Source organism: Spinacia oleracea, chromosome 6 (assembly GCF_020520425.1).
Source record: "Spinacia oleracea cultivar Varoflay chromosome 6, BTI_SOV_V1, whole genome shotgun sequence".
NCBI lineage: Eukaryota > Viridiplantae > Streptophyta > Magnoliopsida > Caryophyllales > Amaranthaceae > Spinacia > Spinacia oleracea.
Genome location: NC_079492.1, coordinates 63,686,671 through 63,702,522, shown reverse-complemented (window position 1 = coordinate 63,702,522; position 15,852 = coordinate 63,686,671). Strand labels below are relative to the sequence as shown.

The following is a 15,852-nucleotide window of genomic DNA, read 5'->3' as shown; positions in this document are numbered from 1 at the left end:
GAAAGCAGGAGAGAGAAGAGGGAGAAAGCGAAGTCGATTTTCGCACTGAGTTTGTTCGATTTCAGGTAAAATTTGCTTTCTTTTTCGATTTTCTTGTAGATTTTTGTAAGTGAGATGGGTAGATCTAATTCGGTTGTAGCGAGAGGAAAGGGGGAGTCGGGTTCCACTCGGGTTAAGTCCCTTAATCCGATATACTCTACTGTGGTGGATCCGGCGGCTTTTGTTGAACTTGCTGGTTTGCCGCCGTCGGCGGAGGTGAAGATTCCCGGCTCGGATGAGGAAGCCTTTGACTGTCCAGAGGGGTATGTGGTTATGTATGAGTATCCGTTCACAATTGGCTTCAAATTTCCTTTCACTCCTCTAGTTAGGTCCTTTATCGAGGTTTTCCATTTGAGCCCGGGTCAGTTGATGCCCCAGATATGGCGGGTTTTCACGGTGGTGCACGGAGTTACTGCGAACTGGCGTACGCCGTTTGACCTGTCTGACTTGATGTACACTTACGACCTAGCACTGCAGAAGTGTTGTAGGTGTACCTTGGTTACGAAGAAGGGGAAGACGAACCTAGGTGTTGGTTTAGGTGTGAACGACAGGGGTTGGCAGAGTCGTTTTGTCTTTGTAGGCAAAGATTCTCTGGGAGATAAAGGGCGGTTTCTGGTCGAGGGATGGACGACGGAAGGTAAATGTCTCATTTTATCTTTGTTTCTCGTCGTTTTACTGAACGTCGCCTTACTTGGTTTTGTTTTGCAGTTGTCAAGGCGTCGTCGTTGACTGAGTTGAACGCTGATTCTGAGGATAAGTATCGGAAGCTCTTGGGTTATTCTGTCGAGGATAGGTCTTTTAGTCGCGACGGAGAGTTTTTAGACGAGCAGGAGGCGAACCGGTCAGGCGACGTCGCCGAGGAGGAGGAAATAGACGAGGAATCAGGTCAACTGACTCGTCGTCGGAAAAGGTTGGATTTGCTTGAGGAGGTAGTGGCAAACTCATCGTCCGCCGAAGGTGAAGTAGGCGATATGGCTGACAACTCAGGTATTTGTCGTTTGTTTATTTCGGGGTTTGTATATATTTTTGTTTTTGCTTTGGATAATGTTTGACCTTGATTTTTTGTATTGGGTGTAGAGCATACTCTGTCGTCTAGGCCTGTGTCGAGGATGTCTCAGAGCGAGATTCAGTAGCGTGCAAGGAAGCGATTGAGGTCGTCCTCGACTTCTGGTGGACGAGGTATGACGGTCGTACCTCGGTTTTCTGCGATAGGTTCGTCGGCCGAGACGCCTGTCGTCATAGGAGCCGAAGGCTTTCATCCGATTGCTTCGTCGTCGCCTCCACAACCGTTCAAGGCGTCGTCTGCTGCTGTCGACGTTAGTAAAGTGTCTACTTCGTCGGCCAAGAAGCGTCATGTCGAGACGGATCCTGTCGAGGATACGGTTATCACTTTGCCCCCAAGCTTCTTGGGTGATGAAGAGGCGTCGGTTATATGGCCTTTCGCTGATCGCTTGATCTTGCCTACGACGTATCGACGATATCACGAGGTGGATCCTCTTCCTGTCGCGTCGGACGCCGCTGAGCTTAGTCTGCGGGTGAGTTTTATTTAGTTTATTCTTCTTTTTTGTTTGCGAAAGATGTGTGTTGTGTAAATCTGTTTTGGCATTGGTTTTGCGCAGGCGTCGCAGGCTGCCTTGGCTGTACGTAGGCAGTGTTCGTTGCTGTGCGACGAGGTGACGAATGCGAGGCAGCTGACAGCGACGGCGAAGAAGGCGGCCGCGTCGTGGGAAGCGAAGTGGAAAGCTGCTGAGAAGAAGGTCGTGGACCTTGCTGCGGTGGTTAAGGCCAAGGGTGATCAATTGAAAGGTAAGGATAAGCAGTTAGCCGACGTGGCTAAAGATCTGGAGAAAGTGAAGGAAGAGCTGGCCTCGACGACGGAGGAGTTGGATGGATTGAGGAGCTTGTAAGACGCCCTGCAGGAGGAGGCGAAGGACGTCGAGGCTCTCGCTATATGGAGGACGCGGGCGCAGATGATGTATTCCTGCTTGATTGGGGAGACTAGCCTTTGGCCGTGTCAAAAGGAGGTGGACGACTATCTGGCTAATGGCGGTACCATGGCTGACCTGTCGGTGCCTGTGGTGGATCCGGAAGAGTTAGCGAAGACGGCTGACACTGCTAGTACTGAGGCGACAGAGGTGGATGCGGCTTTGTTGGTGGTGAGTGCGCCTGTTCCGGACCAAGAGGGGGAGGTTTTAGCTGTTGGGTGCGAAGAGGAGGCCCTCGTCGTCGTTTCTCAAGACGAGACGTTGGACGTGGCGTCGGTGGAGGTGCCAGTCGTGCCCCCAGAGCAGGAGTCGGAGCAGGAAGCCGTGGCCTTTACTCAGGAAGAAGGGATGTAATAGTTTGTAGTTTTCGAATTTCTGTTGGTTTTTGTGTTTTGTTTGTGAACTTCTTTACTCGTCGTCGATGGCGACGACGAGGTGGTTTGGATGACTTGTGTTTTGTTTTCGTGTTTGGAATGTTTTTATTCGTCGTCGGTAGCGGCGACGCGGTGTTTGGATAATGTTTTGTGTTTGAATTTCGGAAGTCGTGGCCTTAGGGGTCGCGCGTCGTGTATGATAAGTTTGTTTTTTTTTCCTTAGTCGTTTGTTCCTTATGGTTATCCCGTTGCGTTTTGATGTCTTAGTTTCGTGTAGCAGATACTTTGCAAGTAATAAGTATTGAATCGACTGATGTGTAAAATCATACCTGCGCTGTTTGTTCGTTGTCTCTCGCGATCTCGTTGTGAGTCGTACGTTGTTGCTTATGGATGTCATTCGTCGTGCGTCTTGCATTCTGCAAAAGAAAACATGGGTCGCTAGGAGGATTGGCCGTTGGGGATGCCAACGGCCCTCCGATGCTTAAGTCATTAATGGTTTTTAAACGAAAATAAAACAATAAAGAAAAATAAAGACGACGATACGATGACTGATAAAATTGGTTACGACGAGATTTCAAAAATGGTAGAATTTAAGATGTGTTGCGTTCCAGCTTCGGGGGACCGACTTGCCATCTTTGGTAATGAGTCTGTATGCCCCCTTTCCGACGATTTTGTCGATCAAGTACGGTCCTTCCCAAGCTGGTGCTAATTTACCTGCGTTTACTTCTTTCGTGTTTTGAAATACTTTGCGCAGTACCCAATCTCCTTCTTTGAACATTTTCACTTTGACATTTTTGTTGAAGCATTTTGCCACGATCTGTTGTTGTGACGCCATTCTTATCAACGCTGCTTCCCTGAGATCTTCTGTGTTGTCGAGGTTTTCGCTGAGTTCTACGTCGTTTTGCTCCGGCGTCATGAGTCCATATCGTGCACTGGGAAGCGTCACTTCAGGGGGAAGTACTGCTTCGCACCCGTAAACGAGTGAGAAGGGAGTCTGTCCCGTCGCCGTCCTAGGCGTCGTCCTGTTGGCCCATAGGATGGATGGTAGTTCTTCCCATCGCCCCTTCTTGTCGTCGAACCGCTTTTTCAGCGACGCGATGATCGTTTTGTTGCTGGATTCCGCCTGTCCGTTTGCTTGGGGGTATCTGGGCGTCGACGTCTTTAGCTCGATGTTCCATGTTTTGCAGAAAGCTCTTGTCTTGTCGCTGATGAATTGTGATCCGTTGTCGCAGATGATTTGTGACGGTATTCCGAACCTGCATATTATGTTAGTCCATATGAACGAGCATACCTCTTTGTCCCTTACTTGTTGGAATGCACCTGCTTCTATCCACTTGGAAAAATAATCTGTTAGGGCTAACATGAAGACCTTTTGTCCTGGGGCGACGAGCAATTTGCCGACGATGTCCATCCCCCATTTCATGAAAGGCCACGGAGTTAGGGTTGGATGCAAGAATTCGGATGGTTTATGTGTCATACCTGCGTGTCGTTGGCACTTGTCGCACTTGGATACGTACCTCATGGCGTCCTTAAGCATTGCTGGCCAATAGTATCCATTTCTTTTGATTCTGGTTGATAAGCTTCGTCCTCCTTCGCGTCCTCCGCATTCTCCTTCGTGGTATTGTTTCAATAGTATTTCCCATTCGATTTCTTCGGCACATCGCATCAACATTCCGTTTGCTGATCGCTTAAATAGTACGTCCTGCAAAATAACATATCGTGAAGCTTTGAAAAGTATCTTTCTGGCTTCTAGCTTGTCGTCGGGTAGAGTTTCGTGCTTTAGGTAATCGAAGATGGGTTTGGTCCAACTGTCTGTGTTTAAGGTTGATAGGACGAGGCTGGCGTCTTGTGGTATGTCTTTTTCGACGGCGGGCGACAGTAGGTGTACTAGAGGTATGGTCGAGAATGGTGATTTTCTGAGTGCGGATCCTAGGTTGGCAAGGGCGTCGGCTTGCGTGTTTAGGTCTCTTGGGATTTGTTTGATGGAGAAGGGTTTGAATTTGGAAGTTAATTCTTTTGCTTTCTCGAGATACAAGGTCATTTTTAGGTCTTTAGCTTCGTAGTCGCCGTTAATCTGGTTGACGATTAGTTGTGAGTCGCTGAAGATGTTGAGTCCGCTTGCCCCTAATTCCATAGCTAATGTCATTCCGGCGATTAGCGCCTCGTATTCTGCTTCGTTGTTAGTTGCCTTGAAATCGCAGCAGATTGCCTGTGCTATCATGTCCCCTTGTGGTGACTTCAGTACGACGCCTAAACCTGCACCACGAAAGTTAGATGAGCCGTCGACGAAGAGTGTCCATATTCCTTCTATGTTGTTGATGAGTTTGACTTCGTCGTCTGCTATCCTCTCTAAGTCGGGGCTGAAGTCTGCCACAAAATCTGCTAGGGCCTGCGATTTTACAGCCGTTCTTGGTTGATACTTGATGTCGAACCTTCCTAGTGCCATTGTCCACTTCTCCATTCGACCTGTCAGTTCTGGCCTACGCATCACAGACTTGATTGGATAGTTAGTCATCACCACTATTTGGTGAGTTTCAAAATAATGCCTTAGTTTTTTGGCTGCGGTAACGAGTGCTAAAACGAGTTTTTCGAGGGAGGAATACCTGGTCGCTGCTTCCAGTAGTGACTTACTGATGTAATAAATGGGTAGTTGTTGTGCTTCGTCTTCTCGAGCTAGGACCGCGCTGACTGCCGTCGAGCTAACGGCTAAATAGAGTTGTAAGACTTCTCCTTCTTTTGGCTTGGATAGGAGGGGTGGCGACATCATGTATTTTTTGAGGTTTTGCAGGGCTTCTTCGTGGTCGTCGGACCAGTTAAACCCCTTGTTTTTGCGCAGGACGTCGTAAAATAATCGACACTTGTCCGACGACCGCGATATAAAACGGTTTAGTGCCGCCACTCTCCCTGTCAAGCGCTGTACCTCTTTTATGTTCCTGGGGGATTGAATGTTGATGATCGCGCGCACTTGGTCGGGGCTGGCCTCGATTCCTCGTTGGGTGACGATGTAACCTAAGAATTTTCCTGCGGACACTCCGAAAGAACATTTAGTCGGGTTAAGTTTCATACCGTACTTTTTTAGTATGTCGAAGGATTGTCGTAAGTGTTCCACGTGATCGTCAGCCTTCCTCGATTTCACCAGCATGTCGTCAATGTATACCTCCATTGTGTCTCCGAGTTGGTCTTTAAACATCCTGTTGACTAATCTTTGGTACGTCGCACCTGCATTTTTAAGACCAAAAGGCATGACTTTATAACAATAAATTCCTCTATCCGTTACAAAAGATGTTTTTTCCTGGTCGTCTGGGTGCATAAGGATTTGGTTGTATCCTGAGTAGGCGTCCATGAATGTGAGTAGCTCGTGTCCGGCTGTGGCGTCGACCAGGGCGTCGATGTGCGGCAGAGGGAATGGGTCCTTGGGGCAAGCTTTGTTGATATCTGTGAAGTCGATGCAGACTCTCCATTTTCCGTTCTTTTTACTGACGACGACGACGTTTGCTAACCAGTCTGGATATTTGACCTCTCTGATCTTCCCTGAATCTATCAGGTTTTGGACTTCTTCGTCTATGATTTTATTCCTTTCGGGTACGAACTTACGTCGTTTCTGTTTACCGGTCTGAAGCTGGGGTCGACGTTGAGCTTGTGGGTGATCACGTCTGGGCTGATTCCTGTCATGTCCTCGTGCGACCAAGCGAAACAGTCCGAGTTTTCTCTTAGAAACGACATTATCTGACTTTTGATGTTGTCAGGCAGTGAGGCTCCGATCCTTACGACTTGGTCTGGCTTTGTCTGGTCTAGTACTATCTCGTCGATTTGTTGGTCGTCGGGGTCGTCCGATGTCGACCCTGGCTGTAATTGCTAGATGGGTGACTTGGATGGTTTCAGTGCTGTCTCGTAACATTTCTTCGCATCTCTTTGCTGCCCTTTGATTTCCATGACCCCCCACTTGGTTGGAAACTTGATTGATTGGTGATATGTTGATGGCACTGCCTTCATTTTGTGGATCCATGGTCGTCCTAGGATGACGTTGTATGCTGATGGACAATCGACGACGTTGAACTTGGTCATCATGTTGACGCCTTCTGCGTATGTAGGCAGCGATATCTCTCCTACCGTCCGTAGTGCTTCTCCACTGAACCCTACCAGGACTGTTGATCTCCTTACAATGTTTTTCTCTTCTAATCCCATTTCTTGTAGTGCTTCCAAGAACAGTACGTTGGTTGAGCTTCCGTTGTCGACCAGTATCCTTTTGATCAATGCGTTCCCTATTGGGATCGATATTACCAACCCGTCGTGGTGCTCCCGCTGTGTATCTACAGAATCTGAATCGTCGAAAGTGATAGCCATTGCGGTCAGGGACCTGTGTAGTGTGACCTCGTCTTCGGTTTGTCCCTCTTCTACGGTCTCAGATTCTCCCCTGTTAATTTTTTTAGCTGCAGAAGAGGTTAGTCCACAAATATCTGAGCCACCGAAAATAACATTTACCACTTTATTGAATGGTGGTGGGTCTGGTCGCTCGCTGCTTGTCGTTGGGCCGGGCAGGGTGGTTTGCTCTTTGGAAAATGTTTCTTTTCCCTTGTCGCTCAACAGTTCCTTTAGATGCCCCCGTTTCAGGAGGTATGCGACCTCCTTTCTGAGGGAGATGCACTCCTCGGTTGTGTGTCCGTTGTCGCGGTGGAAGTCGCACCATTTGCTCATGTCCTTCATGGAGTCCGGTCCGTCGTTCTTCCGGGGCCATCTGACTGTTCCACCTACATTTTGAAGGGCGTTCACCACACCTCCAATGTCGACGTTGAAGCCGTAGTCGGAGATGTTAGGGTATTCGACCCGCTCGTTCCTGTAAACATTGTTAGTATCATAATACTGATTGACACTTTGTACCTGGTTTTGCCGAACATATGGTTGGTGTCGCCAATTGTTGTTCCTTGGGGTGTACGATCTTCTGTCGCTGCTGCCCCCTATCGATCGTTGAGATGCTGTTCGGATAACCTCGTCGTCTTCGATTCGCATCTGGGCGATGGCCCTTGATCGCACCTCTTCGAAAGTTGCACAGGGGTATTTGGTTATTTCCCGGTATAGCTCCGAATTGGGGATGAGGCCTCTCTTGAACGCCTCAATAGCAGTCCTGACATCACAATTTTTTATACCAATTTTTTCACAATTAAAACGGTTAAAATAATCGCGTACCGACTCGGTTGGCCCTTGAACCAACCGATAGAGATCACTGGTTTGTTTTTCTAACTGGCGACTGATGGCGAATTGTTGGTAGAAGGCGTTGATGAGATCGGACAAACAGGAGATGGATCTGGGAGGGACGTTCGTGAGCCATTCCAAAGCTGCTCCATCTAGGGTGCCGCTGAATGATTTGCACATAACAGGTTCCACTAGGTCATGCGGAATCCCGATCTGCCACATGCGCTGCTTGTAGAAGTTGACGTGCCTATAGGGGTCGGATGTCCCGTCGTACAGGGTGGTCCAGGTTGGGAGCCGGAGTGTGTGCGGAACTGTCACTCTAGCGATCGCTTCGCAGAACGGCGACGCTGCATACCCGTCGGTCGGCTCGGTCTCCACTGGTGTAGGTGCCCCGGGGAACCTGGTCATCAACTTCATCAGGCGGGAATAGTGCTTCGTCATGCGTGCATCCATCTTGTTCAGGCGTTGGGTCACCGGATCGGGAGCTTCTTTGTCTTCTTCCTCACGGGTTTCCTCCTCATCGTCGGTCACATCTTCAAAGTCATCGGGCATCTCGAACGTTAGCTTTTTTGGCTTCCCACCTTTGTAGCGGGACTGGTGCTTGTTGCTCTTCACAGATTCGAGCTCTTTCTGGAGGGTTTCATTGGATGCCCTCTCTTGGGCTAGCTCGGCTTGGGCTTTCTAGTAAGCCGCTTTCATCTCTGCGATCGTCATCTCTCCAGTAGTCATGGTGAAAGGGGTGCTTTTGTGTAAAACCTAGTTAATGTCCCCACAGACGGCCCCAAACTGTTTATGCCAAAATTTGTATGGGGGCGACTTTCGGCTAGGATCGACACTAACTAAGCAAAGAATCAACGACACAAATAAAGAGACACGACACAGAGGAGTGTTGACGCGGAAAACCCAGGAATAAGGTAAAAAACCGCGGATAGCTATGAGGCTATCAATCCACTAAGTGTTCTATATGATTGTTTATGCTCTTCTTTCTGAGAATTGATATTAAAAATCTAAAGTACAATAATGAATGCTGAAACAGTTGATAGCTTAAGAGTTTGAATGCTTGAGTGAACGTCCTTTGCTTGTCATCATCTTCGTCCTTTTATAGGATATTCTCAACGGTCTAATCGGTTGAGAAAATCCCACAAAGATAGGAGTATCTTTGTCACACGTCTCTTCAGTCTTCAACCGCTTCCGCGCTTCTCGCGCATGTCTTGGACTCGTTCTTGCTAGCGTGACGGCGCTGCCTATCATGGGCTTTAGGTTAACTTATCTTTATCAACCCATTTCTTGAGGACGCGTCTCAGTTGCCTGTGCGTTGTCGCCTGTCCTTCGTCGTTTATGCCTCGTCGGACGTATCTCCCTGGAGCTGTGTTTACCTGCGACACGACAGGACCTGGCTGACACGACATGATCAAACGTTAGAACGGTTATGTCGTTAGTCCAAAAAGTGGGATAACAATGGTGTTGGTGGAGGGTGGCAGCAGGGGTTGGACTCACTACTAGAAAAATCGGATACATGGGCAAGTCATAATTGCCTCGGAAAATGGGGATTTAGCCTCTAATGAGTTTTTGAAGCAAAAAAGTGAATGCCTCTAAAATCCGTCGCTAATTAGTGGTCGCCTCTAAAAGCACCTCTTTGAGGCAACACGTCGTATTTCTTCTAAAAACACATACATTTAGGCTGCGTTCTATTCACCTGATTTCCATTTATTTTTCCTGAACTTATCTTATCTGAACTTATCTGAACTTAATTGAACTTATCTGAACTTATTAGAACTTATCAAAACTTATTAGAACTTATCAAAACTTATTTTAGTTATAAATTGTACTTGGCCAACCCTTATTTTTCCTGAACTTATCTTATCTAAACTTATCTGAACTTAACTGGACTTATCTGAACTTATCTGAACTTATTTTTCCTGAAATAAGTGGAAATAAGGTGAACATAACAGGGCCTTAGAGGCAACCATATAATTTTGCCTCAAAATATAATTAAAGGCAATATAAAAAGTTGCTTCTAAAAACAACATCTATTTAGGGGCAACCATATAATTTTGCCACGAAATATATTTAGAGGCAACCTAAAAAGTTGCTTCTAAAAATCACATGTATTTAGCAACCATATAATTTTGCCACGAAATATATTTAGAGGCAATATAAAAATTGCTTCTAAAAATCAAATGTATTTAGGGACAATCCTATAATCTTGCCTCGGAATATAATTAGAGGCAACATAAAAAGTTATTTTAAAAATCACGTATATTTAGGGGAAACCATGTAATTTTGTCTCGAAATACTATTAGAGGCAATATCTTATTCTTTAAAATATTATGCAATTTGAGATTGTTGTGAACAGTTTTTAGAGGCAACGGAATTAATCTAGTGCATTATTTCATACATTTCCGAACATGTGACAACCTATAAGAAGTAACCTGATATAATAGCAAAAGTAAACCACAACTTTTTATGGAAATCATAAATTTAATAACTCCAAATATATTATGAACTAAAACAAACCAATTTTTGTACAAGCTCAACCAATCAAACCCCAGGGCCTTGCAACAACCTACAAGCCCAAAACTACAAAAACCACTAAAAAATTAAAAAAAAAATAACCAAAGGCAAACCAAGTTAACGTTGGTCTAACAAAGTTTTGATCCAAACTAACCACACCGCATCCTACATATAACTCCTCATTTGGGTCGCCTTCAATCTTCAAGAAAAACAGCAACAATGTGCAGAAAAGACAGCAGATCACACGACAGCAAAGTGCAGATTAGCAGGAGTAGACCAATCAACACCACTTAGTAGAACAAAACAACATCACATCAAACCAGCAGGCCATCAGAAGAGGACATCAAAAGACAGAGCACCAGGAGCACAATCGTTGCAGCCTAGACTGAGATACCAAAGCCAAATGAACAAGATATACAACGAGCAGAATAGAATCGAGCAACAGACAATAAAAAAGAAACACCATCCACCAATACACTAATAATAGATACATGCAGTAGAGAAATCAGGCCAACCATATAAAATTTATGCTAATGTCCTATTTAATTTATCATAGAATAAAATAATATAGAAAAAGTAACTATAGCACATAAGTGGCAATCATATAAACACCAACACTACATGCAATCAACCAAGTGACAGTTTAATTATAGTAGTGTGTAAGTTGCAATCAACCACTTTCCAAATATCAGGGGGGGAAAAGCTTAACAAACACCTAAGACATTATAAGCTTAGATTAATAACTGAAACAATTTTATGAGCAAGAATATCAACAAAAATACAAGATAACTCAACCTCACTACGCAGAAACAAGTTATCTATCAGGCATTTTTATCAACAATGAACCAATTAGCAACCTTGAGTAAAAAGTATTATATGGACTTTTTAACATTTGGACCAGGTATGTGGGGATTATAAGTACGGTTTATTTGTCACTGATACTGCAGGGTACATAGAGTATCATATCATATCATGCAGACAATGTTTTTACAATATGTATGCCACAGTTTCATATATTTCATTAATTGGTTATTGCAACCTTGTAAATAAGAACTATTTGTATCTTATAATGCACGCATTTCTCTACTAATCAAAAAATCAATGAACCAATTAGCCAAAGAAACTTCAAACTAAGAAATTTTGCATATAAATCATAAAATTGAAATTTAATGCATCCCACAAAGTAAAGTAAAGTAAAGTAATGGATTATTAATTGTAGAGTACAAGTTCGAAATGGAGAAAGTATATCCTTAGCTTGTAGAGCAAAAAAGTTCAAGGTGACATTAAACACCCTTATCCTTATTCTTACTATTTGGCGCCACAGGTTCATAGATAACCTTTTCCTGAGCAATTCGCCTCATATAATTTCTTACATATACCTGGGTTGATAGCCTCATAGTTGTGTTGATGTTTGCTAGCTGCCTTCACGACTGCCTCAAATCTACACTGACCAAAGTCTCTAGCTGGATATTATTGCCCATTAAAAATAGTACTTTGCTCTGCCTGATTCCTGTAATATATTCAAGTAATGAGAAGGTATGAAATCTCTCAATTTGTTTCAAGATTACGGAATTTTAATTTGCAGGGGTTTTTACAATCTTGTAATGCGGCGACATAAAGATCTTCAGCTGTCAAGTCAATGTAATTGATGAATCTTCAGCCAAACGTAGCACCAATGGCCATAATATACTTACATATTTAATATGTTCTCATTAAATGTATAAAATCTAGTAGTGTTACATATGCAGAACTTACTCAAACCCCTTTTTTATGATGCCAAACCCAATTCCATATTAAAGAGAACACTAGAACTCAGGTATCTTGCATAAATGGTTTAACATCAACACAACCTCTAATTCAGGTAGCATTGATTTTTTACTTAAGGCTCGTGACATATCCAAATAATTCCAAACAAATTGAGGGGAAAAAATGGAAACCTGTTTTAGCTTAGTTGAAACAGGGATGAGAAATGTGAATTTCAGAACACGGTTAAAAACATAGTGACAATAGGGAAATAGATTCCCCACACAAGAATTGGGCATTACTGTCATCTTCTAGAACCAAAAGGCAAAGATATTAAATTTATAATTATAACTGGTGAAGTCACCAAATATTTGGAATCATTACTATATTTATTAAACATGACTTCCATTTTCCCAGGTAACAAAATCATCAATAAGAAATAAGTAGGGTTTGAGATTATACCCATAAGAGAAATAGGGAGGCAGGGAAGCAGCAGCAACAACAACCATAAGACAGATAACACAACAACAATATCAACGGAATAGCAGCAGGAGCAGCTCCGGCAGAGCCACGAGGGGTGGCCCTCCGTGAGTCTAGCGGAGGAGAGGAGAGGTAGAGGAGTGAAGCAGGGGAGATGAGTCGAGGAGAGGAACAAGAACACAACGATCAACACCGATCAACCTCCAACAAAATACGACAACGGCGATGGAACACCATCGCACCGGCAACCCAAAGGGATAGCGCACCCACAAGAGGAGAGAGAAATTCAATTAGTTAGGGTTTGGAATTTTAAATCATAATTTAATTCAATCAATTTATGGAAGGATTTAGATGGTTTACCAATTGAAGAGGGCGTCTAGATGAGGGTGGTTTAGCGGCCACCATCGGCGGCGGCATCACGAAGCTTGGACGAGATGGAAGAGGGACGAGATGGAGGAGAGACGAGAGAGGGGAACAGCAGCAGAACCAACGCAACAACAACGAACCAGTGTCGCCGATGAGAGGGAAACGACTGGCGGGGTGGCGACGCAAGGAGCAGGAAGGAGGGAGAGGCGAGGTGATGTGTGTAGTGCGCAAGTGAAGGAAAGGAATCAGTTTCTGTACAAGTTGACTTCTCTTAAACAATTGTTTTTATGACTCATCAAGAGGAAACGAGAAAAGAATTAGGCTTCGGTGATCAACAGGAACAAATTATAGAAAAAAGTCAACTACATACACTTGAATAATTTATTTAACATTTAAAATAACTCTTTTGTAATTCGATTTAATAAATCAAATATTTTCACTAGTTCAATTGATAAAATATGAATCATAATTTACAATTTCACGTTCAAATAAAACAAAATAATTCAAAATAATAAAAATCTAAATTCTTTAATACTCCGTAGAATATATTTCTAAAATTCCGGCTCGTTGTAATAATCGGGAATTAATCTTTAAACTGTTTTAATAGATATTAATAAACTTAATCCAATCATTAATAAAATCTTAAATTACAGACTCAAAATTGTTTCAAAATAATTTTAAGAGTGAGTTTAAGAAAAATAATTATACTTAATAGCAGACTAAGAGCTGCTTAAAATCTAGGCTAATACATTAATAGTCACCGCTACATTTCTCAGCCAAAGGAAGGCTTTAAGCACACAATTACTTAGAGATTCTGCTAATCGATATACCAAAGAACGCATATATAGGATGCTCCAATTCAAAAAATACATCAAGTTCACACTCTTGAGTTGCACCAATCTAAGTCTCTATTGGATAAATATAAATATGCAACTTGAGAAACCAAGTGTTATTATCTCACTCTAAGCATCTTCTGCAAACCACTTAGTTGAGCGATCCTTATCTCCAGCAAGAAATATACCTGATTCCTACAGTGTAATAGAGTAAGCATTTGTACTGGTCATATAGATGACAAATAAATAAATAGCTGAATTTGGTACTTGCGCTTCTCAATTCCGTAACAATATAATTGCATAAGTAGATAATAGAATCAAAGTTTTCAAACGGTTTGCATAAACCTAATTAAGCAAATAAGACAAAATGGAGGCTTAAATGCCTCAATATTTTGTCATCTACCAAAATTGGTAGCATAACAACAAATGAGGACCTTCAAAACCTCAATTATTTTCAACATATTCAAAGCATGAACACAATCAATCAAGCATACACAATCATTTTCCATAAGAAATTCACCGGTCGATTTAGTAGAGACAACAAAAGTTATCGTATTCAAATAAAAAATGAAATTAATCAAGTTTAACCACAAATTACAGAGAACACTGCAAAACTGGAAAATCCTTGTCAAATTTTCACAAAATTATACAACCATGCCGAAATTAGGGTTTCATAACATAGAAACAAAAAAATCAAAATGAACCAAAATCAATTTAGTCGAAATAACAAAAATAACAAAACCCAATTTATTTTAATAAATCATAGTTATTGAAGTTCAAAACAAGAAAAAGTGAAAAATAAACAAAAATGATGAGAAAAATTACCCACTATTGCTGAGAATGATTACGACGATGAGTTGTAATTTATGATATAAATTAATCGAAGAATTTGAGATATTTTATTTGTATTTTCTAGATGAGGGCATAGAGTAGTAGAAAACCAGCTGCGAGGGAGAAGAGATTAGATCTGGGCGCACCACAAACAGCGAGGGAGAAGAGAGACACCAGCGAGAAATCCAGGCGATATCAATGAAGAATGGACATTTCAGGAGCATCAATGGGGTGGACATCATCGTGATTGAATATGAGGTGATTGATTTTCCGTTTGGATTTCTTGGTTGATCTTGAAACAAGTTGTTAGAATTACGTTTTTAGGCATAGCCCACAATATATTTAGTGTGAAACAGGTTCATTTAAAGAACTAATGCTAATTTGGACATGATCCATTTTGATATGGACAAATTGGTTATGTGAATTGAAATACTTTGTTTTTTTTTTTGGGTGAAAGAGAGGGGAAGACCCCTAAAAAAGCAAACAAAACACACGGGAAAGAAAACGAACTAAGGCAAAACGAAAACAACAAACAAAAAGAAGCAAAAACAAACTACACTACTAGCCGTGCCCCGCAGCGAGACTTAATCCCTATGAACCGAAACCAATCGAGCCCGGGTGTTTATATTTTTTTAATTTTTATTATTTTGTTAGTGTTTATATTTTGGAATACTTTGTTAGTGTTTATATTTTGAAATACTTTGTTAGTGTTTATATCGAGCCCTATGAATTGAAATACTTTGTTAGGGTTTATATTTTTATTTATTTTTATTATTATGGCTTGAACAACACTCACATCACAATTGCACCATCACTACTAAAAACAACAACAACAACAATAATAACAGTAATAACAATAATTCGTGTACTTTTTAGATTTTAGTTACCTATAAATTTGCAACAAGTTCAATTAATTCCTATAAATTTCAATCATGTTCAATCAATTCCTAATAGTTTCAATTATGTTCAGTCAATTCCAATCAAATAAGTTGCATTCAAATTAGTTTATGTGTTATTATGTGAACATAAGAACACATTCATATTCAAACAAAATAATTTTTGTTTACTCAGAAAAATATGTTATTAGATTATTTTATGGTAATTTATATAACTATACAACCCGTGTACCGCATAAGCATAAAATTAGTTATAAAATATAAACTTATAATAATAACAAACCCATATTTAAGGGTATAAGGTTAATTTTTGTAGTCATTTTAAATAAAAGGCAAATTTGCCAAAAAGGACCTTTTATAACTCAAATTTTGCGAGAAAGGACCTTATATAATTTTTTTTGTGAGAACACACCTTAAAGTAATTTTTTTTGCGAGAAAGGACCTAAGGAAAGTTTTCGGCATTGACTGAGCTTTTCCGGCCATTGACTTGCACGTGAGCAGCACGTGTGGCTTACGTTGGCTAAAGACATTGATTTTCCCGAGTCTTGAATTTTCAAACTTGATTTTATTTCGATTTTTTTTTTCCAACTTTAGGTTTTAA

General features: G+C 42.0%; 2 protein-coding genes and 2 long non-coding RNA genes across 4 annotated transcripts; 2 read left to right on the top strand and 2 right to left on the bottom strand.

The window, feature by feature from the left end:
* The first annotated feature begins 305 nt into the window (after window positions 1-305).
* On the top strand, window positions 306-2,593 carry LOC130462403 (uncharacterized). Its single transcript, XM_056830553.1, has 3 exons — window positions 306-1,026; window positions 1,117-1,574; window positions 1,659-2,593. The coding sequence occupies exons 2-3, from the start codon at window positions 1,221-1,223 to the stop codon at window positions 1,944-1,946; spliced, it is 642 nt and encodes a 213-aa protein (XP_056686531.1). The 5' UTR covers window positions 306-1,026; window positions 1,117-1,220; the 3' UTR covers window positions 1,947-2,593.
* A 3,660-nt stretch (window positions 2,594-6,253) lies between these two features.
* Window positions 6,254-8,140, bottom strand: LOC130463216 (uncharacterized). Its single transcript, XM_056832283.1, has 2 exons — window positions 7,608-8,140; window positions 6,254-7,520 (listed from the first exon to the last, which is right to left on the bottom strand). Exons 1-2 carry the CDS (start codon window positions 8,138-8,140, stop codon window positions 6,254-6,256), a joined length of 1,800 nt encoding a protein of 599 aa, XP_056688261.1.
* A 1,928-nt stretch (window positions 8,141-10,068) lies between these two features.
* Window positions 10,069-12,997, bottom strand: LOC110793777 (uncharacterized). Its single transcript, XR_002534803.2, has 3 exons — window positions 12,308-12,997; window positions 11,482-11,612; window positions 10,069-10,487 (listed from the first exon to the last, which is right to left on the bottom strand). It is a non-coding gene; the product is annotated as an uncharacterized lncRNA (long non-coding RNA).
* Window positions 11,570-14,725, top strand: LOC130462404 (uncharacterized). Its single transcript, XR_008922525.1, has 2 exons — window positions 11,570-11,638; window positions 14,441-14,725. It is a non-coding gene; the product is annotated as an uncharacterized lncRNA (long non-coding RNA).
* Window positions 14,726-15,852: the final 1,127 nt, after the last annotated feature.

Bases quoted from the DNA above. Each gene is read 5' to 3' on its own strand.
- LOC130462403 (XM_056830553.1), top strand. From the start codon at position 1,221: ATGACGGTCGTACCTCGGTTTTCTGCGATAGGTTCGTCGGCCGAGACG. The intron at 1,575-1,658 runs GTGAGTTTTATT...GGTTTTGCGCAG, and splicing joins CCGCTGAGCTTAGTCTGCGG to GCGTCGCAGGCTGCCTTGGC.
- LOC130463216 (XM_056832283.1), bottom strand. From the start codon at position 8,140: ATGCCCGATGACTTTGAAGATGTGACCGACGATGAGGAGGAAACCCGT. The intron at 7,521-7,607 runs GTTGGTTCAAGG...TTGTGATGTCAG, and splicing joins CAAACCAGTGATCTCTATCG to GACTGCTATTGAGGCGTTCA.